Here is a 25398-nt window from a genome sequence, read left to right on the forward strand (position 1 = left end):
TTGTTTAGTTTCTCAATTTATATCTTTGCAATTTGTTTAGTTTCTTTTTTTTCTTTTTTCTTTTTTTTTTTTTTGTGTATAAGCTCGAGCTTTGTTAATAGGGAGGCAATGGAGTTTCCACAATTTAAGAGAAATCCAAAACCACCTTTAATTATCAGCCTCAGAGAACCAATACAAACAAATGCAAACGTCTATATATAGCAACAGAAAACTTTAGGCTTAGTTTGGGAGTTGAGGATAGAAAAGAAAAGAAGGGAAATCTTAAGTTATGAGAGAAGAGAAGAGAAGAGATTGTTATATTGTTTGGGAGTTTTGAGAATTAGTGGAATGATTTTGAATATGAAAATCATTAAATATTTGTTCAAAACCTTTTTAAGGATAAAATAGGCATTTTAAAAAAATTATCAAGTTTTCTCCAAACTTTCTTCCCATTTCCTTCCGATTTGGAAGGAAGCATTTTGATAACTATTCATCCTTCCATTTCCTTTCTCTTCTTTCCTAATAAAAACTAATAAATAAAGCAAAAGTTAACTTTCTCTTCTTTTCCTTTCTTTTCTATCCAAATCATCCACTCCCAGATGAACCTTTAAGAAAAAATAGATTGGTTAAATTTCCAAGCAATGCTGAGCTGCCAGTTTTCTCTACAGGGCTTTTTTTTTTAGTTTCTTAATTTATAACTTTACAATTTGTTGTCAATAGAATACGAAATTAGAGTTCTACAACTGATATCAAGAGTCAGACTCTAAGATTGGTCTTGAGATTTTTGGCAGTTGGAATTAGTGCAAAACATTTTTTGTGAAGTACTCAGTTGTTGAGGATCATCTGATAAATCAAATTGGTGCTGAACTATTGGATTGAAGGGTATTGAAACAGAGAATGGTACCACCATTTTTTACAGTAGAAGAAATCAAATTTTTACTTTTGACAATTAATTCCACCACAAAAATTTTCAATTTCTAGAATTTCCATTAAATTTCTCGAACCCACAATTAAAACCAACACTTCCTTTCTCATGCTTATTCCCCAGCGAATGACCTTCTAATTAATTTGCTTAGTTTAATGTGCCAACATTTCCTTCTTTTGCTGATATTCACATCTAGAAATTGTTCAAATTTAATCATGACACTCAAAACTTAAAACCAGTATGGAGTGTCAATCCTTCAAGCAACTTCCCCATAGAATGGATGTGCTTCTTTCCAAATTGACATAAAAACTGCATGGTTTGGGTTGAGAACCTGATTTCCAAATTGCACCATCGCCAACCCAAATTGTGTTGAACTGCCTCTCTTGAAGGACTAAGAAATTAAAACCTGACTAGTTTTGCATGGACATAACAAACATGGAATGCTCCCAAAACTGCCCATGACAGTAGATCAGGTTTAGACGGATGTGTAGGGACTAATTAACAAGGAACAGGAAGTACACATCAATCAACTTAAACGGAACAAGTTTTAATTTTTCTACTGAAACAAAAAGAAATGAAAGCGATGAAATGAAATCAGCCTTTAAAAAATTTACTACCATGGCCCATTGAAGAAAGAAAAGATGTTCTTGAGATTTGGTGAAGATAAGTAGTGCTCTATTATTTTAGCCTATCTCGTACATTGATTGTCTCATACTTTAATTATGAAATAATTTGTCGTGTCGTAACCTAATAATTTGTCTTATTGCTCTTTGATGCAAGTTTAACGTTTATTCTTATGTCCCCGACAATAAATTTATTAAAATTTTATTATCTTATTATATGCATAGGTATTAAATTATAAAAAAAAATTGTGATATATAGGCAAGTGCTATTCTGTGTATAACTAGGAAGATTTATTGTTATTGTTATCCACACTTTCAAACTTTGCAGAAATTGAAAAATAATTCAAAAATACAACAAAATTTTATTACAAAGAAAGTATTCTGAAGGTGCAAAACGTCAATCCTTTTGATGCTCCAAAATGTATTTCAAGTCCAAAGGTGCAATTTGGGGAAAAGAGTAGAGAGAATACATATGCAGACTTCAAAAATGGCATTAATTTGGTGATCTTATCTGCAGTACATCATCTTAAACTTGGTTAATGACTAATAGTTAAACATGAAGCACCAAATGAACAAATAACTTTGATCTTCTTATAAACAACGGCAATATCTCTGGCTTTCCTGCTGTCTCGAGCCATAATCAATATCAAGTTGCTTTTTCTTTTTGGTAATAATAATAATCAATATCAAGCGGCACAGGATAACAATGCGAAACCTTTATACATAAAAATACATATAATAATATATGGGAATAACTCAGCAATTTTATTAACCAAAACTCAACAATAACTCCATAAATAACAATTTTAGAGACTTTCCCTCAATCCCTACGACTCAACTCTCTCTTCAAGAAAATAATGAAACGGCACTACTCAATTTATAGAGTATCCAACATTATTAATAATGGACAAAACAACATTGCAATTCCTCACCGACTAGGAGTATCCCTGTACCACCATGGTAAGTGTAATTTGCCAAAGTTTAATAACCGGGACATAAAGAATTATTTCTTTGCCGCATCAACTTCTAAATTCTTCAACTCACCAAATTAACAAATCAAAATAAGTGCCATACTTTTTTTAAGTAAGAAGTTTTGAATTCAGGACATTCAAGACCTCCTACTTACAACACCTCCTACATTACCACTCAACCCAACTCTTGAATGTTGTAAATAGATATTAGGAGTAGATATTTTGTATTAATGTAGCATAATCATATTAAATAGATATTACTCATGTTTTCTTTTTTTTTTCCCTGTAAATACCTAGGTCTTTTTTTTTTCCCTTCTTACATATTCAACCTCTAATTCTAAGGCTTTCAACGTTATTCATTATACCGAGGCCTCTTTAGCATCATGATTACATGTTGGACAAGCCCTTTCTAACTGTATTTGAGTTTTGGCATTATTTTGTGACCATTCCACGTTTATTTTGTCCTTGCAAAATTTGACTGCAATAACACTGCTAAATAACTAGACAAAACTACTAAGTTTGATTCATCTACCTGCAGAAAATCTAGAACACTATGAGATATTTGATAAGTGCCTAATTTATAGCATATTTTGTGGCTATTTTAAGAATTTTTAAGCTTTTTTACTTGAAATCAAGAAGGGAAGTGTTTATGTATGATTAAAAGTTGGTACTTAACTATTGTTGATTAAGGATGAAACTTTTGTAGGAGATGGTGAGCTGCAAGAAGGGAATGGCACTTTGTAGGAGTCAGTGTTTCCTAGCCTTCTAAAGTTGTAATAAATGTTCTCCAGAGACTCTATTTATATAAGATTAAAGCTCCAATCAATTAATAAAAGTTGATACAAAATTGTGTCTTAAAATTGCCAAAAGTTGATTCTTGAAATCTCCATACTTTCTTGTGCATATCCAGCCGAATTTCTTGTAGGAAATTTGTCCAAAAAAGATTTGTAAGATGTCTACAACTTGCTCTACAACTTGCAAAACTGAAATCAAGATTCATGAGGTAGGAAACACGAGGCGTACCTCAGGTATCTGGCAAACACGGGGTGTAGTCATGCCAGAGAGAACTCAAAGCACAATATTCATCCTCCAACATTTTTCTTTAATTTGGGAATTCATAACCCATTATTATACTTTATCTGGCAAACAACCCGGATTACATTTCATCTCTCAATAGATAACGAGAGGAACTTAGTCGATGGCATAGAACTTTATCATGGACTTTTTTATCATAAGCCACAACATCGGGGTTAACGTAGGACCTGATTAACTCACTGTAATAAGTGTCATAGTATTTGCTCCACAGCATGACCCCTCCATAGTTGGAAATCTGCTCTACAAAGGGAAGAACCTGATCAATTAGCACTTGAGGTGGGATGTAACCGCTACTAGGTGCAGCCTCAGGAGCTGCAAGTAATCCCAGGCTTAATGATGTATTAACCGCTGGGAATGATGTATTAACGCCTGGATACGAAGCCCATTGACTCCAACAATTGAAGAGGTTATTAGTATCGCCTAGACTATACTGACAAGGAGGATTCTTGTAAAATTGCACCCACACGTAGTCAAAGACACCAGTTCTGATAGCACGGTCAAGGTAATAGTCAGGAAGGGGACATTGTGGTGCTGCAGATAAGTACACCTTTCTTTCAGGTGTGCTATAATTCGAGAGTGCCCGGGCGAGATCATCCCAATACAAGTTTGATCCACTTTCAATATCGAAGTCTATACCATCTAAAATAGCATCACCTAATGGACGAGAGTCTGACTGACCACCCAAAAAATTATTCCAGAGATGGGCTGCAACTTCGAGAGCATCATCCGGGGAAGAAAGAACAGGCCTCCCACTACCACCCCCACCAAGGGAAAGAAACACTTTGATGCCTAGGCTCTGGCAGAATTGGATCTGAGAACTTAGGAAGGTGCAGGGGCTTGGGATACAATGGCCAGCTAAGTTCAAGACTGGTGTTTGGCCACTGCCAAAAGTTGCTAGAAAGGCAATAATCACGTAGTCATAGGTGCGTCTGTTGCATGTCTCATACAGGTCTCCTTCGTCACCATTTTGGCCCCAGTAGATCCCAATTCCAGAGCCTTCTAAGGACCTGATCAAGGACGAAATCATCAGCAGGGATATTATAGCTAAGAACAAGGGTAGTAATCTAGCAGCCATTGAATATTTTTTCAGTTGTTGTAGTGGTTATGCACTGGTGATTTTCGCTGCTAAATGATGGACCATTTATAGAAGAGTTCATCCTAGGCGCCAAATTCAACATGTGCCAAATACTTGCTTATTCATATTCTTGCTAAATTTGAGAATAGTTACTATTCAGCATCAGCAGACACTTGAAAATGTCCCTTTGAAGATAAAAGCCCTGAAAATTCAAAGATGTACGTACAGAAACGTCAAATGCCTCCCTTTTACTGTATAATTGCGCTTGGGACCACTATCTTATACCAACCCGATCTTAATTCCGAGTCATTTCTCAAATTTTGTGACTTTGTAAAGAAAATTCCCAAAAGCTAAATTTATTAAAATTTTCTTTTTTTTTCAGAGCGTGAAAATATATATTCAGCGAATGCATTCCGAAAACCTATTGATTGTGTTTTTTATTTGTATAGGTACGTGATTCTTGAACAAAGCATTCGAGAACTAAGGGGAAAATCAGAAGAAAAACTCCATATTCATCAACCACACCAATCACACTATTTACACAAATAAACTAAGAATAATACACTTCATAAGCTCAAGAAAATCTTGACATAATACACTCCAGTTTTAGAAAAAGATAACCACCATTTGGTATTGATTTTAGGCATACCAAGTTACTAAAAAATGTTTTTTACCAAAAAAATGAATAAAACCCTTTTAGACAAATTCAGGTCTTTGAAAACAAGTGAAAAAGTTTCGGAAGTCATGGTTAAAAAAAAGAAGGTAAAGATTCAATTGACTTGAATCTAAGGCACCCTTTCAATTCAGCAAAAGTTAGTTGCAAGATTTAGTGAAAAATTTTTCTAATCTAACCTTTAAATTTATCACATTCGAATGCATCTATATGGATGTGATGTCTTGAAAAGGTAATGAAAATGCAAAAGATAATATTTGAAGAAAAGAAAATCATGCTATATAGATAAATATACCTGATCTAAAAGAGAGGAATGCAACATAATGAAAATGCAAAAGATAATATTCGTAGAAAAGAAAATTATGCTATATAGATAAACATTACTAACCTAAAAGAGAGGAATGCAACATAATGAGTATGGAAAGCTAAAACTCGTGACATAATTTTTTTCTTATAAAGGGATAATAGTGTGCTAAAGTTAAAAAGTCATACTCGCTCATTTTCCATATTCGAAGGATAACTCTTCTAATCTAAACAAGCAAATGGACCAATCTATGTTCTAATTTCCTATGTGAAATGGAAGTCCGAATGATATAGTTCACGCATATAAGAGTGAAATGGAAGTCTGAATGATATACTTCATGCATATAAGAGTAAGGGAATAATATAAGAGAGCATATCATGCAAATGTTAGAAAATAACCTAAAATAGAAAAAAAATGCATGAAAATACAATAAATGTCACACAAAGTATAAATGTAACATGTGGATGGGTTAAAGATCTAGTATAGGACTCACCCATTTTTACAAGTTCTCACTAGTGTCTAACTAGTGAGGAAGTGGAGAGAAAAGCCACAACGAGCATTAACGTAATGTGGTGACATCACGCACTCATTATTTATTAATAATAAAACATATAGAGCATAATCAACATAGAATAAATTGTTATAAGACTTGAATTTAAATAAACATAGAAATGGATAAAAGCTTAAAAGAAATAAATAAAAGAAAATTACATAAAACATATAAACACGTAGAAGCACATAAGAGCACATGATAAGAATTTAAAGGATAATAAGAGTACCTCTCTTTTGATGTAATGGCTAAATGAGAAGAAAAATGTTATAAATTACTCAAGATTAACAAATGCGTCAAAACACCAATTTAATTGACAATTAATTATTAGAAATAAAAAAAACTCAATTCATTTAAATGAAACTCACTAATATCATGAAACAAGTGATAAATTAAAATCACAAACATGAATAAAGATTCCTAAGGTCCAAAGTGAGAAAAGTAAAAGTTTTGGGGCAAAAATATAAATTTTAAGAATCTAGGGGCCAAAAATACAAATTCTATAAAATTAGTTTTACTATCCTTATTATCGATAATCTACTCAAAACTAGATTAATTCAATCACTGAAAGTAGTTTTAAGCCATCAAACCAAACAAATATTTACACTAGTTTCTAAATTTGCCATATTGAAAATTTAAACATAACAAGTTTATTTAAATTCTAATTATACTTAGAAACCAAGAATTAATTCACCAAAATATGCATAAACATCATAAAGAGAGATTAAGACTCTAAACGAAAGACATGTATCCATTTCCACAATTTTTGAGTCCTGACATAATTAAGCAAAAGTTAGGGGTCAAATTATAAATATTATTGTGGACTTAGATAAAATTCAGCAAATATAGCGACACAAACAAAAATTTTTAAAAAAATTAAATAATTCGTAAAACACATAAAATGTCTAAAACTACATATAAAAAGAAAAATAAAGAAAATAGAAAACAAAATCTTGGTCCATATTCTCTAACCCAATCCATAACATAACGAATCTGGACAGTGGGCTAAGTTTCTTGGCCCAAACAACACTATCTAAGTAACTTGAATAGAATGCCTGTAGTCTGACTATAGAGAAATAACAAAGCCCAGCCAAAAAATAACTCAAACTTAAGGCCCCGTTTGGAAGGTGAGTTTTTTGAGTGTTTGCATAAAACTTTACTGTAGATCACTGTAGAAGTTGTAGAAAAACTTTTTGTAAGATGAAAAAACTTTTTTTCCTTTTCCTTTTCTTTCTTTCTTTTTCTTTCTTTTTTTCTTTCTTTCTTTTTTTCTTTCTTTCTTTTTTTCTTTCTTTCTTTTTTCTTTTCCTTCCTCCCTTCCCGCTTCTTCTCCCTTCCCCTTCCCCTTCCTCCTTTCCCCTTCTCCCTTCCCTCCCCCGTTCCCTCTCCCGAAACTGCCAATGAGGCAGCAACTTTCTTTCTCCTTTTTTTTTTGGCTTTTTTTCTCTCCCTCTCTCCTGTCCGCCACCCCTCTCTCTTCTTCCCCCGTCAGCCCTCCTCTCCCTCTTCCTCTCCTCCCCTCTCCCCTTCCCCTTCCTTACCCCGCCACCCCTCTTCTCCCTCCCCGGCCACCTATCTCCTCCCCTCTTCCCTTCCCCCTTCTCTCGCCCGCAGCTGCTTTACCTGTCGGCACTTGAGTTTTACAGCAACAGAAACTTTTTTTTTTCCAATTTTCCCTCTCCCTCCCCTCCCCTCTCCTCTCCTTCTCTTGTCGGCAGATGAACCAGCAACAGAATTTTTTTTTGTTTGCAATTTTCCCTCTCTCCCTGTCCTCCCCTTCCCCCGCCATACCAGTTGATCTTCAAAGGTGGATGGTACAAAATAATCCGCCTAATTTGGTTAGAGTAATAGACGGTGCAGATCATATGGTCATGATCTCGAAGCCGGAATAGCTTTACGACTATTTGCTTGAAATAGCTGTGCAGCTCAAGAACTATGCTTCTAGCTAGTCAGTCGATATTAGACGTTTAAGGCTTCCTTTTGCATATGGTCTTCTACATTTCTTGACGGGAAGGGTGGTGGGGGAGAGGGAAAGGAAGAAAAAAAAGGGGAGGATCAAAATCGGGCAAAAGGGGAGGATGGCGGGGGAGAGGAAGAAAGAAAAAAAAAAGACCGGCACCGGAAGAGGTGATCGGCGCCGGTGCCGGCGGCGGAGGTGGTGGCCGGCGACGGAGGTGGTGGTAGGTTGGGGTGGGGGAGGAAGAAGAAGAAAAGGGGAAGGGGATTTTTTTTTTTTTTTTGTGTTTTAGGTATTTTGAAGTGTGTAGATAAAAAATTTTGAGAAGTTTTTTTAGATTACTATAGATGAAGTTGGTAAAAAATTAGTATAAAACAAACTTGAGTAAAAATTCAACTTCCAAACAGGCCTTAAATCTCAACAAAGTTATTCCATTAAAACTAGGGTTATTATCACTTTACCCCCTTAAACTATATCACTACTAGCAGTTTACCCCCTAACGTTATATTTTAATCACTTTACCCCCATAAGTAATTCAGCTCAACATGTTAAGAAATTTTGGACAAAAATACCCTTTTATTTTATAGCATTACTACATTGTTTTTATCACTTTATTCGTTTAGATTATAGTAATACAATCACTTTAGTTTCTAACATTATTTTCTAGGCATTTTACCTCATCGTTAATCTAACTAGTATGGTCAAAAAATTTTAAATATATTTACCTTTTTTATATATAATTAAAAATAAAAGTTGAAATGGTTATTCTTCCTTTTTTCACTTTAATAGATCCAAAAACATAAAAACAAAAGGATTTTCTCAAATTTCTTTTTTTCATATTTATTAATACTAGAAAAAGAAAAAGAGATAGGAAAGAATGATACAAAAAATTAGATTTTACAAAAAAAGAAAATAAAGAAAAGTCTAACATTATCATATTACTTTAAGATTGTTGAAATTAGGATTGGAATTTGGTGATTAACAAAAAAGTGAAATAATTTTAAAATAATAAAAGTATTTAATTCTTTCTTATTTGTAATTTAAAAAAAAAAAGAATTGAGCTCTCTCTCTCTCTCTCTCCCTCTCCTCCTCTCCATCTTTCTATTTTTTTCAATATTAATAAGATTGCCAAGAAGAAAGAAATTAATACTTTGATTTTTTTTTCTTGATACTAAAAAGGAGAAGTGTCACTCTAAATTTTTTATTATTTTTATTATGCAAAGAGGAGGGTATTTTCTTCTAAAGTTTTTTAACATGCTCAGTTGGTTTAATGGTAGGATAAACTGCTTAAAAAATAACTCTATGGGGTAAATTGATAATGAAACTATATTTTATGGGGATAAAGTGATAATAATTTTAAGGGTTAAACATGTCTTTTCACTTTAATTAACAAAGTCCGTTAAGTTTGACCGTTAGTCTTGGAGGTAAAGTTACTAAAAAATAATGTTATAGGGGAAATTGATAGTAGCACTAAATGTTAAGGGGGTAAAGTGATAATAACCCTTAAAACTAACTAAACTTGTATTTTAGTGCATGTTCAATTTCACAAACAAGACAAGGTAAAACAATAAGGAAGCCCAAGAAAAAAATGTCAATCAGCCTATGCCACAATCTAAATTCAACCCAACCAATATATTACACCTATTTACATCATGGGTTTATCACATTTTATCCCCTTAAAGAATACCTCATTTCTCAGTTTATTTCCTAACCTTTAATTTTGCTCATTTAACCCCCTTTAGGACAAAATTGCCCTTGCATTATTTTGATTTTTCATTTACCTTGTTTTCTCTTATTTTATTTTTTTTTCTCTTTCTTCTTTATTTAATTCTTCATCTTTCCCACAAAAATCTTCACCTTAATGATTGAAATTAAAAAAGAGGAATTGCAGAGATCTATCTTCTCCTTAAATGATTAAAAAAATATTCAACTCACTTTCCTAAAATACAATTTTTTTAGCCTTTCAATTCCTTTAATTTTGGGTTTTCTTCTTTCCTTTCTAGTTTCTCATTTTATTCCCAAGAAAATATCTTAAAATGAAATTGTAACCTAAGTAATAATCATCAATTGAAATTTGTGACACGTGACATCATACAAAAAAATCAAAATTAGTTTTTGATATCTTTTAAACATTCACCCAAAAATATACAACTACAAACTCAAAACAAAAAATTTCGTTGAAATGGAATTTCTATTAGGAAGGATGAAAGAGAGAAAAAAGAGAAAAAGAAATAAAAGAAAGGAAAACAATTTCATCTTATGATATTTTCTTGAGAATAAAATGAGAAACTAGAAAGGAAAGAGGAAAATCCAAAATTAAAAGAATTGAAAGGCTAAAAAAATTGTATTTTAGGAAAGTGAGTTGAATATTTTTTTTAATCATTTAAGGAGAAGATAGATCTCTGCAATTCCTTTTTTTTAATTTCAATCATTAAGGTGAAGATTTTTGTGGGAAAGAGGAAGAATTAAATAAAGAAGAAAGAGAAAAAGAAATAAAAGAAAGGAAAACAAGGTAAATGAAAAGTCAAAATAATGCAAGGGTAATTTTGTCCTAAAGGGGGTTAAGTGAGCAAAATTAAAGGTTAGGGAGTAAACTGAGAAATGGGGTATTCTTTAAGGGGATAAAATGTAATTAACCCTTACATCATTAAGGGGATAAAATGTAATTAACCCTTACATCAATGATGTAAGGGTTAATTACATTTTATCCCCTTAAAGAATACCCCATTTCTCAGTTTACTCCCTAACCTTTAATTTTGCTCACTTAACCCCCTTTAGGACAAAATTACCCTTGCATTATTTTGACTTTTCATTTACCTTGTTTTCCTTTCTTTTATTTCTTTTTCTCTTTCTTCTTTATTTAATTCTTCCTCTTTCCCACAAAAATCTTCACCTTAATGATTGAAATTAAAAAAGAGGAATTGCAGATATCTATCTTCTCTTTAAATGATTAAAAAAATATTCAAATCACTTTCCTAAAATACAATTTTTTAGCCTTTCAATTCTTTTAATTTTGGGTTTTTCTCTTTCCTTTCTAGTTTCTCATTTTATTCTCAAGAAAATATCATAAGATGAAATTGTTTTCCTTTCTTTTATTTCTTTTCTCTTTCTTCTCTACTTTATTCCTTCCCAATAGGAATTTCATTTCAACGAAAATTTTTGTTTTGAGTTTGTAATTGCATATTTCTGGGTGAAGGTTTAAAAAGCGTCAAAAACTAAATTTTATTTTTTGTATGATGCCATGTGTCACAAATTTCAATTGATGGTTATTAATCAGGTCACAATTTCATTTTAAGATATTTTCTTGGCAATAAAATGAGAAACTAGAAAGGAAAGAGGAAAACCCAAAATTAAAAGAATTGAAATGCTAAAAAATTTGTATTTTAGGAAAGTGATTTGAATATTTTTTTAATTATTTAAGGAGAAGATAGATCTTTGCAATTCCTCTTTTTTTAATTTCAATCATTAAGGTGAAGATTTTTGTGGGAAAGAGGAAGAATTAAATAAAGAAGAAAGAGAAAAAGAAATAAAAAAAAAGGAAAACAAGGTAAATGAAAAGTCAAAATAATGCAAGGGCAATTTTGTCCTAAAGGGGGTTAAATGAGCAAAATTAAAGGTTAGGGGGTAAACTGAGAAATAAGGTATTCATTAAGGGGATAAAATGTGATTAACCCTTAATGAAACAAAACGAAACAAAACAAAACCAAAGTACAGAAACGAAATGGAAAGGGTTAATCACATTTAATCCCCTTAAGATATACCCTATTTCTCAATTTACCCCCCAACCTTTAATTTTGCTCAATTAACCCCCTATAGGACAAAATTGCCCTTGCATTATTTTGACTTTTTATTTACCTTGTTTTCCTTTCTTTTATTTCTTTTTCTCTTTTTTCTTTATTTAATTCTTCCTCTTTCACACAAAAATCTTCAATTTAATGATTGAAATTAAAAAAGAGGAATTGCAGAGATCTATCTTCTTCTTAAATGATTTAAAAAAATATTCAACTCACTTTCCTAAAATATAATTTTTTTAACCTTTAAATTCTTTTAATTTACTCCAAACCTGTCGAGATTTGCAAGAAAGAGGAGGGTTTTATCTGCATTGTGCCCATTGGTATATGACAGTCATATTTGCCTTGCATCAGTTGTGGAATTGCAGTCCTTTAGTACGAGTAACCTACCTGCTAATGTGAGGGTTGGTCATTTTTCTTTGATGTTTGGTTTGTATGATCAATTGAAGTTTTATATACAAAATAAGGGCAAATGACCCAAATAGTGTACCAATTTTTTTTAATTGAGCCACTTTTGATAATTCATCTTTAATTTGGGACTATATTGTCTTTTAACTTTTATTAATAGACCTATTTGGCCCATCCAATTTAATTTGAGGAAATGTTGTCTCTTAACTACTCCTCATTATTATTGGTCCAGTTTGGTCATCTAATTTTCCCTACTTGATTTGTATGTTTTGCAAATTTATGGGCTTTTATTTTGTTTTTTCTAATCAATTTTAACACTTGGCACAGTCATAAAAAATATAACTTGACCACTTTGCCCCTCTTAAATTGCTACTGTTTGTATTGAAGTTGAATTCAACAAAAAAAAGGGTTAGAGGGCTGTTTGGGAGCCCTTTTTAAAAAAAAAAGAAAAACATCATCACCGAATTACCTTTAATCCGTTGAAAAATTAGTCTAGTAAGAAAATTAATAAGCCCTGATTTCATCCGCTCTAAAACCAATCTAAAATATGCTGCGGAATGAAGGCGCAAATGGTTGTCCAAATTAGTATACTGTAGTTTGTGAGTTGTCAAGATCTTGTGTTTTTTTTTTTTCATTTGTCACTTATTTTGTATTTCTCCTATTCTTACTTCAGCCTAATCAAAGGAGATGTCTAATTGAGCATACGGGAAATTAACGGGGATTGAAACACTATCGAACCAAATGAATACACCACACACTTGTATGAATTTAAAGAAACCACATATTGTGGTAGATAATAGTAGGCAAGGTTTGAAAGTTGACCTCCCACCCCACCAAGACTTGAAGCCCAAATCTTGTACCTGTTCATGCAATATATAGAGAACGTAAAACACAATATTTATCCTCCAACATTTTATTTAATTTGGGATTTCATAACCCATTATTATACATATCTGGCAAACAACCAGGACTACATTTCAACTCTCAGTAGACAACGAGAGGAACTCAGTTGATGGCTTAGAATATTATCATGGACTTTTGATCATAAGCCAGAACATCAGAGTTTAACATAAGGCCTGATTATTTCATCATAATGACCGCAATAGGTTGTGCCCTCAAGCACCATAAGCCCTCCATATTTGGAATACTGCTCCACATAGGGGATAACCACATTCCTGAGGTCGCGACATTTGATGTAGCCTTCGACGCCAGAAATTCCAGTTAATCCCAGGAACAATGCAGTATTATCGGGTACATAACTATGCCATTCTTCCCAACTTATGGAGAGGTTAGTGATGTTGCCTGAACTGTAATCGCATGAAGGTTCCTCGAAAAATTGCACCCACACGTAGTCAAAGAGGCCTTTTTTGATAGCAATGTCAAGATAATAGTCAGGAATGCGACATCGTGGTGCTGCAGATAAGTACACCTTTTTGTCAGCTGTGCTATACTTCGAGAGTGTCTCGGCGAGGGCATCCAAATACCTGTTTGATCCGCTTTGAATATGAAAGTCTATTCCATCTACAACGGCATCACCGAAAGGACGGGAGTCTGACTGACCACCCAAAAAATTGTTCCAGATATGTTCTGCAACATATTGAACATCACGGGAACAAAAGTCAGGCCTCCCATCAAGGGAAACAAACACCTTGATGCCTTTGCTCTGGCAGGATTCTATCTGAGCACCTAGGAAGGCGCAGCTGCCGTTGATGCTTGGGTCGCAATGGTGATCCAACTCCAAGACTGCTTGGTAACCGACAAATTTAAGGGAGGCGATAACCACGATTTCGTAGGTACTGTTGGTGCATATCTCACTCAGGTTTGCTTCACGAGAGCTTCGGCCCCAGTAGATCCCAGCTACGGAGCCTTCTGAGGACCTGATCAAGCATGAAATCATCAGCAGGGATATTATTGCTAAGAACAGAGGTCGCAAATTAGCAGCCATTGATAGTTTTTTAGCTGTTTTAGCGGTTTTGGAGTGGTGGTTTTGGCTCACTTGAGCTGTTTTAAATATACATACATACATATATACATATATATATATATATATTCATGTGTGTATATATATATATATGTATATATTTGTGTGTGTATGTATATAATATAGATATATACATACATATATATATATGTGTGTATACGTACATATATACATACATATATAATATAGGTGCACGTGAACTTCGTAGACATTGGTGCAGCTGTCTGCGCACCACTGGATTGCATTGCATCCAATTCAAAATCTAACCGTTGATCATTCTTTAGGAGTGTGAGGTGCTGGGGTTGAAATCGACGGGGCCAAGTATATAAATTTTATTTTTTTAAAAAATTTGTCATTTAACGTGACTTCTTTTAGATTTATATGATTGTCTCTTGTATCCGTATGATTTGATAATAATTTAATTTAAATTAATTCTCTGTGACTCTGTTGGGTCATCCCTCAGAGTATAAATTAGAATAATTGTAAAAGTAGAGGTAGATTGTGACAATAAATCCCAAAAAAAAAATGGAAACTTCCCCTGTTTGAGTGCTGACGAAAGTAAAGGGAGACAAGATAATAAATCCGTGGTAAAAAGCCAACCGCACGAAAACAGGACAGTTTGTCAACTTGCAAACTAATTGAACACCACCAATTTCCCACGTGCAGCCAGCGGACGACCCCTAACAAAACAAAAGACCCCCAATTTCCTCGAAATTACGCTATAATCGATCCCCTGTTTGGAGCAACGGCCAATCTGATATCAAACTGATCACAAATGTACAAAATTGATAGCAATTTTAGAACAATACCAAAAACGGTTTCCATTGATAATGTTTAAAATGAGTTTCCCCAAATAACTCTCTACATCCACAACAAATATAATGATGTTGATCATGTGTAGGCCTCATATACATATAATTGGAAGTTAGAAACCAGTTTGAAATGTGAGTTTTTTGAGTGTTTGTATAAAACTTTACAGTATATCACTTGAAAAAACTTTTTTTTCTTTGTTTTTTCTTTTCTTTCTTTTTTTTGCCTTTTTCTTTTTTCTTTTTTTTCTTTCTTTCTTTTTTCTTTTCCTTCCTCCCTTCCCGCTTCTTCTCCCTTCCCCTTCCCCCTCCCCTGTTCCCTCTCCCGAAACTGCTAATGAAGTAGCAACAGCAGCAACTTTTTTCTTTTTTTTTGTTTTGCTTTTTTTCTCTCCCCCCTCCCCCGCCACCCCTTTCTTCCCCGCTCCCCATCCTCTCTCTTGCTGGCAGATGAAGCAGCAATAGGTTTATTTGCAATTTTCCATCTCCCCCCTCTCCTCCCCTTCCCCCGCCACTCTCACCCTCCCCCGGTGCAGTGCAAAGCCAACTGAAGAAAGGCGGCAGCCTGAACCGTTTTCCCGGACTAGTACTATCCAGTCTGGCATTTGAGTTTCTCTTTGGGAGCAGAAAAAGGCGCCAGGAAAGATGTCTTTCTTGTTAGATCAGTGAAAGACATTAATGCTAAAACTATTCCCCATCTTGCAAAGAGAAATCTTACACTTGGATTGTCATTTCTTTGATTTCCTGGACGGAGGTTTTTATTGTGCAACCGAACTCTGTAACAGGGGAGGATGGCAGGGGAGGAAGAGGGAGATAGGGAGAAATGGAAAAAAAAAAAAAAAAAAAAAAGAAGACCGGCATGGGAAGAGGTGATTGGCGCCGAAACCGGCGACGGAGGTGGTGGTCGGCGACGGAGGTGGTGGTGGGGGAGGAAAAAAAAGAAAAAGGGAAGGGAATTTTTTTTTGTGTGTTTTGGATATTTTGAATTGTGTAGGTAAAAAACTTTGTGAAGATTTTTGGGATTTCTGTAGCAAAAATTGTTAAAAAACTAGTATTATACAAACTTGGTAAAAAATCAAGGTTCCAAACAGGCCCTAGGTTTCAGTAAAATAGAGGCCCTATTGGCATTTGAGTTTCTTGTCAAGTTTATCTGCTACAAATTTTTTAAAAACTTTAGTTACAATAATCTCAAAAAAATTTTCAAAGTTTTTAAACTATACATTTCAAAATATTCAAAAATTTACATACTTCAACAAAAAATTTTTAAATTTCTACAGTAAGTTACAGTAAAGTTTAAGACAAACACTCAAAAAACTCACTTGTCAAACGGGGCCCGGGGTTGGGATCCCTGCCCCATGCAGGTGGGGTAAACTAAAAAGAGAAAGTTATTTTAAAAAGATTTTTTTTTAGCAGCGGATGGGTAAGGTTTAAAACACCCATAATTGATCTTTTTATTTGTGGCGTAAGAAAGGATAAATCCCTTGGGTACCAAATTCAAGTTTTGTGTCTCCAAATTCTGAAATTGTTTGTATCTTTCTTGGTACCAGTTTGTCCAACAGTCCAGTTCAAGTGATAAATAATTTTGATAACAATTAGGTTAGTTTGCCGAGTACAATTTATGTACTAATCCTCTTTGTTCTTTTTTTAAATTATTTTTAAAAGTTGTCCATGATTCCGTTACGTATATGGACAATTTGGCAATTTAAAGTAAATGATTTATAGACGTTAGATAATTCGAGACTGAATTTGTTGTCCTAACATCCTTCTAGAAGGGAAAGAAAGAAAGAAAGAAGAGAGTTATGTCAAAGCTTTTTTCTTGAGCTGTGCGTGTGAGTGCATTTTAATGAATGGAGATATCCCGCCAGCAGTATTCTCTTCCTATCAGAATTCAAAGGGAGATGAACCACTGCCGCATTTGACGAATCCAAACAGCCAACTAGAAATGGAATTTCCTGTATTACGTGGCACAATTAATTGACAATTAAGTGGCATAATTTTCGATCAGAATACAATTTTTATTTGAATAATCAATTTAAGAGAATTTACTAATCAATTGCTTATTTCGGTATGCTTACTTAGTGCTCGAATCTTTGCTATCAATTGACCTAGGATGGTACACTACAAGAAAACGGGCTTTTTGCAACGCTTTTGCTGTGGCACAAGGATAAAGTGCGGTAAATAAGCAGCAAATTTCAATTTGTGCTGCAAATTTCACAACGGTTCCTAATTTTTACATAAAAATGACATAGTTTTAATAAAACCCATAAAAGATAGTTTCCTAGCACAACGGTACCAAACAACGGTGTCGTAATCCCAACTCCGTACGTCGTATATTTATCCACGTGAGGAGGACATAGTAATCACTTTCTGTGATTGGCTTAAGATTGCCTTGACTTGCTAAAGACAGAAAACATTTTCACTCGGATACTTTACTTTATTTGTAATCCACACTTTTGAAATACTTGTCTCTATTTGCTTTTTGGAGGAAAGATAAATATTCTTTACAATAGTATAAATTGATTGTCTGGTTCTTTTTCTGAGTCCAGTGAACCACCTGAGAAAAGCACCTATTGAATAGACAAATCCTTTCTCACTCTTCAGTACCCCACCTCACAATATTCAGATCTTAACTCTCCAACGACCGAATTCTTCCGCTCATCCAAAACCACTGCAGTACGCAACTCGGATAAGAGTTTGTCAATTTTTTCACCATCTCTGCTTCAAATATAGCAGAAATCAAAAGCTCTTACGCCATCACTATTACAGAGAAAAAGGTAAAAATTCTTCCATATGATTTTCGATTTCTATGTTTTTTTCCCTCGTATGTCTTTGTGACCTGCACTCTTCTCTGTTGCATATATATTAATAACCCTAGGATCTTAACTGAATTTCGGTTAATAAGATTTGGCACAAAGCCCTAATTTGATTGGGCAAAGTAATTGGTCTTCCGTTGATTCTGAATTTTGTCAACCACAGTTGTTGAAATTCCTACAGCTGAAAGCTCGAACAAATTGACCCAACCATTTGAGTCATTGACTTCAAAAATTAGGTCTCGCGGCAACTAGAAGAGTCTGCCCCACTACAGCCCCTGTTCGTTGATATTGGTGTGTTCATGTAAGTGTTTCTTGTAATTTAATGAAATGCGGATTATGAATCTGCATCCTTCATTATGAATTTTGCTTTAATGGATCACCATTTTCACATCAGCAATTATTAATGGATCATCATAATGAAAGCATTACGCATGGCATTCTCCATTCTGATTTCTGAGTGTTTTATATAAGCGGCATTCTTGAGACTACAAAAGCACTGGAAATGGACATCAATCTTGAAATACACTCCTTCTTTGTGTAGCTCTTTTCTGGATATTATTTTCCTATTCACTAGAGACTGGAGAGGCACTTTAAGGTGTCCTGAATCTCTTATCGGTAGAATTTGATCATGCAACATGAGGAGAGTATGTAATATGTAGTGCTTTGTTAAATTTCCATCTTTTCTACAACAATTTAGCAAGATATACACATAATATATATACACACACGTTTGTATATAGCTGAATTTTACTTCTCTCCGAGTAGATTTTGATTGGAAAATCCCTTTTACTTACTTATTCTCTCTCCACTTCCCTCCTTACAAATTATGATTGCAGCATTCTCAAATTATGATTGTGGTGATCCATTAATAATTGCTGATGTGTAAGACAATCTAGCTCCCCTGATTTATCTATGTTTCTTTTTCTTGCAAACAGAACACTGGTTTGCATATTGACATAAATTCACCACATTCTTTTGGCATTGAGAAGTTGGGTTAACTGTTAACATCGCATTCCACTATGAGCATAGCAAACTGGGATGCACATGCTGCACTTTATTTTTTATTTTTTTTGCATGTTAATAAATTTGCTATTTTTCAATTCTGTTTATAAGGTCTCTTTTCTTGCCTTCTCAATCTTGTTTCTTGTAGAATGGATGATAGGTCTTGGATCTTTATTGAAGACCGAGTCAATAATCCGTACTTTGAAATAAATAGGTATTTTGACTCACTATCAAAGTTAGCAACATTTTTTTTCTTTTTATTTCATACAATCTTGTAGCTTGTGAATGTTTAAACTTTTGTTTTGTAATTTTTGATAGAGAAATACAAATATTGATGATACATGCAAGAAAGTACAAATGATAAGGGTCAGCAAATTGTGGAGAAATTGGAAATCAAAAGTCAAGAGCATGTATTTCATTCCTTATAGGAGGCACAGGTCATGGCTATTAGCACACTGTCCTGCAAGAGTTGAGGAGGATCAATGGCCTATTTTGGTTGATTATTGGAGCTCAGAAGATGTCAAGGCATGTATTTATTGTCACATCTCTTTTGCTTTTGAATTAAATTCTAGTGCTATTATGATTTTGATGTGTTGTTAACTACCTTTTTCTGTTTTGTACATAATTAGAAGCAAAGCAAGATTAATAGCAAGAATCGAAAAAAACAAAAGATGCCACATCGAACAGGGCGAAAAGATCATGTGAACCTCAGGGAAGAGGTATATTAAATTCTAATGCTTATGTTTCTAGCAATTTTTTCTGGAACATAGTCTTATTTAGAAATATTAACACTTTAGTTTGTACATTGAATATGTGGCAGCTTCGGATTAAAACTGGAAAAGAGCCTTCGAAACTAGACGTTTTTATTCATTCAAGACAAGGAAAACAAATGGATGAGTTGACTTCACAAACAATTGTAAGAATAGCTTTTAGTCACTTTTTATTGGTTTTACTTCATAAATAATTCTTTCTTCTGTCTGTTTTTCAATTTAGACAACTATGAATGAGGAAATACAAAAACTGCCAGAGACATCCAGGGATGATAATTTTGTGAAAGATATACTCTATGAAAATATTCTTGGACCTGAAAAACCAGGTCGTCTTCGAACTTATGGGGTAGGTGCGACTCCAAAAGACGTGTATAGGATGTCAGATAACATGAATGATGGACAAAAGAAAGCATTTGAGGATGCAGTGAATGAGAAAGTGGAAATCATACGTGGTGAACTACGAGAAGAAATGAATTCGAAATTGGCAGATTTTAAGGAGGAGTTGATTGCTCAATTTGAAGCAAGAATGGTTTGGGATAACTATTTTGTTAAATATTATAGTTTTTCTAATTTTTTTATTGCTTTAGTTACTATTGGTCTTTGTTCTTCCAGAGGGCATCCACATGTGACTTGGCATCACTCCAAAGAAGAGAAATGAATGCAGCAAAACAATCTCAAATTTCGGACTCATTAGAGGTTGTATATTAATTCATACAATTCGATTTTGTGTTCAAACTCTCTGAAATATCAGCAGCTATGGCCTGATTTTCTTTTCTTCACACTTTGTTGATAATGTAATAGGTTGGTGATAGAATGAACAGGGAAGTTGGAACAAATGATGCTGAAATGTACAAGGAAGTTGGAACAAATGATGCTGAAATAAACAAGTGTGAAATGAATAAAAAAGTTTCTTCAATTGCTGATATTCTTGAGGTATAGTATGCGTACTTTGAGTTGGTCCTTCTATAGAAGACCAATTTTGCTGAGTTCCTTGTTGATATTGAATTGTGCATGACTTCCTTGTTGATGACTATTTGTGCATGAGCTCCTTGTTGATATTTAATTGACTAGTCTTTTGTTATACCAGAACCATCATACAAAGAAGAAAAGGAGCAGGACTACTTGCAAACGACTTGCTTGAGGTACTGGAAAAGTTTCTGGAAATAACTCTATTCTGTCAAGTTTTCCAAATGTTGAACAATTTGATGGATTGGTATGAACTACGAAGAATCCCCCATGTTTCCTTAGGGAACTTTTTAGCGTACGAGTGGCCTAAGACTTTCTGGTACACTAGCATACTCAGGCAGCCAGCTAGCGTAGCTACCAAGCTAGGCAGTGTCTTGGTAATTCAAGATATCAATGTCCAAGAGTGGGGAAAATGGGATAATGACTGTCTAAACTTTGTACCAAGAGTTCTGTCCACTCAGGCATTTAAATGGAAATGAATATGCCTGTTAACTTGATTAAGTGGAATTACATTTGGACATTTCTACTGAGGAACTAGATTTTGGTTCCTTCTTCGTTTGTCTTTTATGGCCCCTTGTGATCACTTGGGGTCACAGCCTTGAATGCAGAAAGACTACTGGTCCATTTGGAATAAGTGTTTTTGAAATATATTTTAAGGAGGGAGGAAAGAGGGAAGGGAGAGGAAAGGAGAGAATGAAGCAGGAGGAGGGGGAGGGGGTGGCAGCGTTGAGGAGAAAGGAAGATCGGGGATGACGGTGGCGGGTGTAAGAAGAAAGAGATAATAGTTTTTTTTTAGTGCATTTGGAATTGTGTAAATTTGAAATGTGTTATTGTACACTCCAAAAACAAAAATAACTATCTGGAAAACTCCATAATCCAAGCAGAGCCATATAATCAAAGACAAATACATTGCAAAAGTAAAATTGCTGACCTTTATAATCCACCATAAAAGCTGAGTTAAAAGGGTGCAATAGATTCTTGAGTTAGTCTCGAGTGGAAAGTGATCATTGTTAGGAATATGTCATTTTCACGAGAAAAACTTTTGCTCCTGTTCGTGTCTTTCCAACTAAGAAAATGATCAGTGCTGTTAACTAAAAACCTGCTTTTTATGTTGCATCTACGAAAAGAACAGAGTCATTATGGACTTTGAGTTTGAGTTACACACAGTTAATCAGAGACAACATGGTTATTGGTTTGGCAAGTCAAGGTGTCTCGGATATCCTGGCTTGGCTAGTACTGATCAAGAACAGATTTGATTGCTGAATTTCTTGGATCTCCACCAAGATTTTGTGAAAGCAACTCTCACTCTTGTGCATGTGTTCGTGAGCCTACTTTTTTGGCTTAATTAACATATTAAACTTGGCAAGTCGCACATATGAATGATGCCATGGATTGCTGCCTTTATTCCATTCACAGTTCTTGAAAGCAACTCTCATGGTTCTGCATCTGTGCTTGTGACCATACACTTTTTTGGGTCTTCCACATACTTAAATTAGTTGTACTTCTTTAATTCAGCATGTACTTTATAATAGTAACTGTTTGCCCCTTTTCAGTGTCTGTGAAAAGGTTGAATTACAAATTCCATTTCAGTATCTATTGTTATATTAACATTTTCTTCATGCTTAATGGGTTGGGGTTATATGAGCAGGGGACTAATAGAATACACTTTGCAGCCCTGGACTTGATGGTACATTGGAAGCATGCGGATTGGGAGATATGAAGATGTTTTTGAGAGATGTATGATGAAGTGTTGTACTTTTGAAGACAAGCACATTTTGGAATATATGAAATATCTTGTAATTGGAGCGAACAATATTAAATGATAAAGTTTGTAGAATTTGACTAAAACAATGTATGGTACTTTATTCTAGTGTATTGTGGAACTATATTTTGTTATAATATTCGATTTTAGGATATTTGAGCATGATAATTATTGTACTATGAAAAATTTGATTTCTGGTCTTTATATTGGTGACTTTTTTGCGACGCAAGTTTTTGTCGCATGACATTGTGGATATTTTGTAGCGCATTTTTTGTGCCGCAAGTAGAGTGATGCAAATGCATGCGACATGTTGAAAAATTGTGTCGTTTTCTTTTGTAACGGCTACTTTTGTGACACAATTTAATTCCGTCGCATTTGTGCCGCAAAAAGGTTTTCGCGGCGGTTTTTGGACTTTTTGCAGCATATTTCTGGTGTCGTGAAAAGTCAGTTTTCTTGTAGTGGTATTTAGTTCGGGTCACGGGTTAGCGGGTTGGATTGAGACCCAAATAATTTGAACAATACTTTCTAAAGACAATTCAAAAAATTAAATGGATCAACTTTTTTGAATCAAACACAACTCGCTAATTTTACAAATTACCCGTACTCGACATGAATAACCCGTTTGCTTAACTTTTCTTCTTTTCTTTTTTTTTTTTTTTTTGTCTTCTCACCTAGAAAGTATGGTGGATTTTTTTATAATGAAGTTTTCATAAGAATATAAAGAATTGCAGTCCAATCCTAGATTTTCTGTATGGTGCCTATAGTAATTTTTTGGTTTTCCTTTATATCCAAAAAAAATATGAATAAAAATAAAACTATGACACTTTCACAAATTATTCATGATTCCGTTCTCGTAATACTAATTTATATTCCTGATTAATCAAAGCCCACTCTCATAATAGATTGACTATTACTAGCATTAGATTCCTCTACTCTCGTAGTGAAGATCTGAAACTAATTCATTTATTACATGAAATGTTCAAGAAAAATCCACTTATGTGCACTTCTACTCTTATAAACTTACTCCTTACGTTCCATTTATTTCCTTTCCATTATTGTTACCAATTTTCATTGATTAACAATAAGTAAATGACTTGCAATTGGTGATCAATCAATTATAAGAGTTAAAGCATGAATAAATAGACAAATTAGTACAAGATGCAACAAAAGTAGATTCAACACATAGTTAAGAAATCATTAGTTCATCTACTCTCTAGATCTAGAATTTAGGTCAATATAGGAAATAAGGTAGATAAGCCTAGAGATTCATTGAAACAACTCATATTGATCAAAATAAACAAAAAGTTGAGAAAAGTTTAGCCAAAAGGTGAACAAACTCCCAACAAATCTTCTATTAATCCTCCCAAATGAGATTGTTACAATGAATGTTTCTCCAAGTTCTTCTACAAGTTTCTCCCCTTTAAGGAGAGAAAAATATGTTCTCCTAATGCAAAAAACTAGAACTCTCTTATCTTCCAAGAAACATGTATGTATAGGTGAAACAAAGTCAGGAATTAAGGTTAGAATCTTTTCTTTACAGCTGCAAATCTTCTGCAAATCGTCCATCAAACGTAGCGAAATAATGAAGTTGAAATCAAGTTAAGCAAGTTTTGGCCGGATTCTAGGATGGATTCATATCCTGTTTCTTCTACAATGTGTTGCTCCAAAGTTGAAGCTTCTGCTTTGAATCCAGCGGATAATCCGATCATAGATTCTTGCAGGAATTCAGCCTCTATTTGTTGTTCGTCAAGCTTCTCTATTGTTCGCTCAATTCACGCTCGGTTCGAACCTTCTTTAAATTTGCAGACTTTATGAATTGTTTGGACTTCTATTAACATGTCTTGAGTTTGTTTCTTGTCCAAGTTCAAATCATTTTCAACTCCTACACAAAATAATTAAAGTACACGAGTAAATGGGACAAAAATCACAACAAAATCCTATTTAACAATTAACTCCAATCCTAGCCAAAATGACCTAGTTTCATTAATTAACATCTTTGGAAGTGACTAAAAGTGATAAAATATATCATCAAAGGATCGTGCAAATATTCACATATCAGCACCCGATGTTACGAGAACTAAAGCAGCAGCTTTTTCAGATATTATTGTGTAGTAGTTCGATTCCTCTGAAAAATTCAGAGCAGCTTCCACCACATGCAGATGTCCATCTCTCGAAAATGGCGTATTATTGTGCACTAGTTGGATTCCTCTGAAAGTTCTGAGCAGCTTCCACCTCATGCATATGTCCATCTCTTGAAAATGGTGTATTATTATGCACCTGTTGGCTTCCTCTGAAGGTTCAGAGCAGCTTCCTCAAGAACTTCAAGTGATAGCTTCACCATTCAATAGACGAATTAGACGTATTTCAAAATTTGCTTAAAATCTTGAGTAGTTGGTAGAGCGGTCTGTATGTTTTTCTTCCTTCTTCTTGTGGCATTTTTTTATTAAAAATTTTATTATTAATTAAAGATATGGAATATATATAGGATTAATTTTGAGTAGTTGGTAGAGCGGTCTGTATTTTTTTCTTCCTTCTTCTAGTGGCGTTTTTTTTATTAAAAATTTTATTATTAATTAAAGATATGGAATATATATAGGATTAATTTTGAGTTTTTTACCATAATTTTTCTTATATTGTAATTCTTTAACTTAAACCACTCTTATTTTTAGTTTTCAAAGTTTTTTTTTTGTAAATACAATATGATTTAACTCAAATTACTAACAATCTAAAATGAAAATAATCCAAAAAAAAATGTAGACACACTTTTCCTTCAATATTCATGGGATATAGAACAAAATGCAATTTAAAATTAATTTAATCTAATTATTAGAAAATATGGACATATGTTGAAGTCATGATTTATATAATAATTAGAAAAGTGGAAAAGATAGTGAAGTTTATAATAATATCAACTGCACAATTCTACAATATGAACATATGTTGA

The 25398-nt window shown here is 33.8% G+C and overlaps 3 protein-coding genes across 8 annotated transcripts; 1 reads left to right on the plus strand and 2 right to left on the minus strand.

Moving 5' to 3' along the window:
• Nucleotides 1–3593: 3593 nt before the first annotated feature.
• Nucleotides 3594–4837, minus strand: LOC113689037 (acidic endochitinase SE2-like). The gene has a single exon (XM_027206874.2). It carries the CDS (start codon nt 4666–4668, stop codon nt 3655–3657), a length of 1014 nt encoding a protein of 337 aa, XP_027062675.1. The 5' UTR covers nt 4669–4837; the 3' UTR covers nt 3594–3654.
• An 8571-nt stretch (nt 4838–13408) lies between these two features.
• On the minus strand, nt 13409–14296 carry LOC113690068 (acidic endochitinase-like). The gene has a single exon (XM_027207885.2). The coding sequence runs from the start codon at nt 14294–14296 to the stop codon at nt 13409–13411; it is 888 nt and encodes a 295-aa protein (XP_027063686.1).
• A 3360-nt stretch (nt 14297–17656) lies between these two features.
• On the plus strand, nt 17657–22616 carry LOC113690259 (uncharacterized). Of its 6 annotated transcripts, none has more exons than XM_072050421.1 (11): nt 17657–17915; nt 18118–18255; nt 19105–19170; nt 19275–19481; nt 19586–19675; nt 19777–19872; nt 19950–20255; nt 20339–20422; nt 20528–20659; nt 20814–20868; nt 22341–22616. In XM_072050421.1, the coding sequence occupies exons 4-10, from the start codon at nt 19314–19316 to the stop codon at nt 20865–20867; spliced, it is 930 nt and encodes a 309-aa protein (XP_071906522.1). In that variant the 5' UTR covers nt 17657–17915; nt 18118–18255; nt 19105–19170; nt 19275–19313; the 3' UTR covers nt 20868; nt 22341–22616. The 6 variants fall into 6 exon arrangements, with proteins under 6 accessions (XP_071906522.1, XP_071906524.1, XP_071906523.1 ...); XM_072050423.1 differs by having other exon boundaries at nt 22366–22616; XM_072050422.1 differs by having other exon boundaries at nt 19117–19170.
• The last annotated feature ends 2782 nt before the right edge of the window (nt 22617–25398 follow it).

Source organism: Coffea arabica, chromosome 5c (assembly GCF_036785885.1).
Source record: "Coffea arabica cultivar ET-39 chromosome 5c, Coffea Arabica ET-39 HiFi, whole genome shotgun sequence".
Taxonomy (NCBI): Eukaryota; Viridiplantae; Streptophyta; class Magnoliopsida; order Gentianales; family Rubiaceae; genus Coffea; species Coffea arabica.

Excerpts from the sequence above, each read along its gene's own strand:
- LOC113689037 (XM_027206874.2), bottom strand. The coding sequence starts at position 4,668 with ATGGCTGCTAGATTACTACCCTTGTTCTTAGCTATAATATCCCTGCTG.
- LOC113690068 (XM_027207885.2), bottom strand. The coding sequence starts at position 14,296 with ATGGCTGCTAATTTGCGACCTCTGTTCTTAGCAATAATATCCCTGCTG.
- LOC113690259 (XM_072050421.1), top strand. The coding sequence starts at position 19,314 with ATGATAAGGGTCAGCAAATTGTGGAGAAATTGGAAATCAAAAGTCAAG. Across the intron at positions 19,873-19,949 it reads AGTTGACTTCACAAACAATT|ACAACTATGAATGAGGAAAT; the intron begins GTAAGAATAGCT and ends TTTTCAATTTAG. Across the intron at positions 20,423-20,527 it reads AAATTTCGGACTCATTAGAG|GTTGGTGATAGAATGAACAG; the intron begins GTTGTATATTAA and ends ATAATGTAATAG.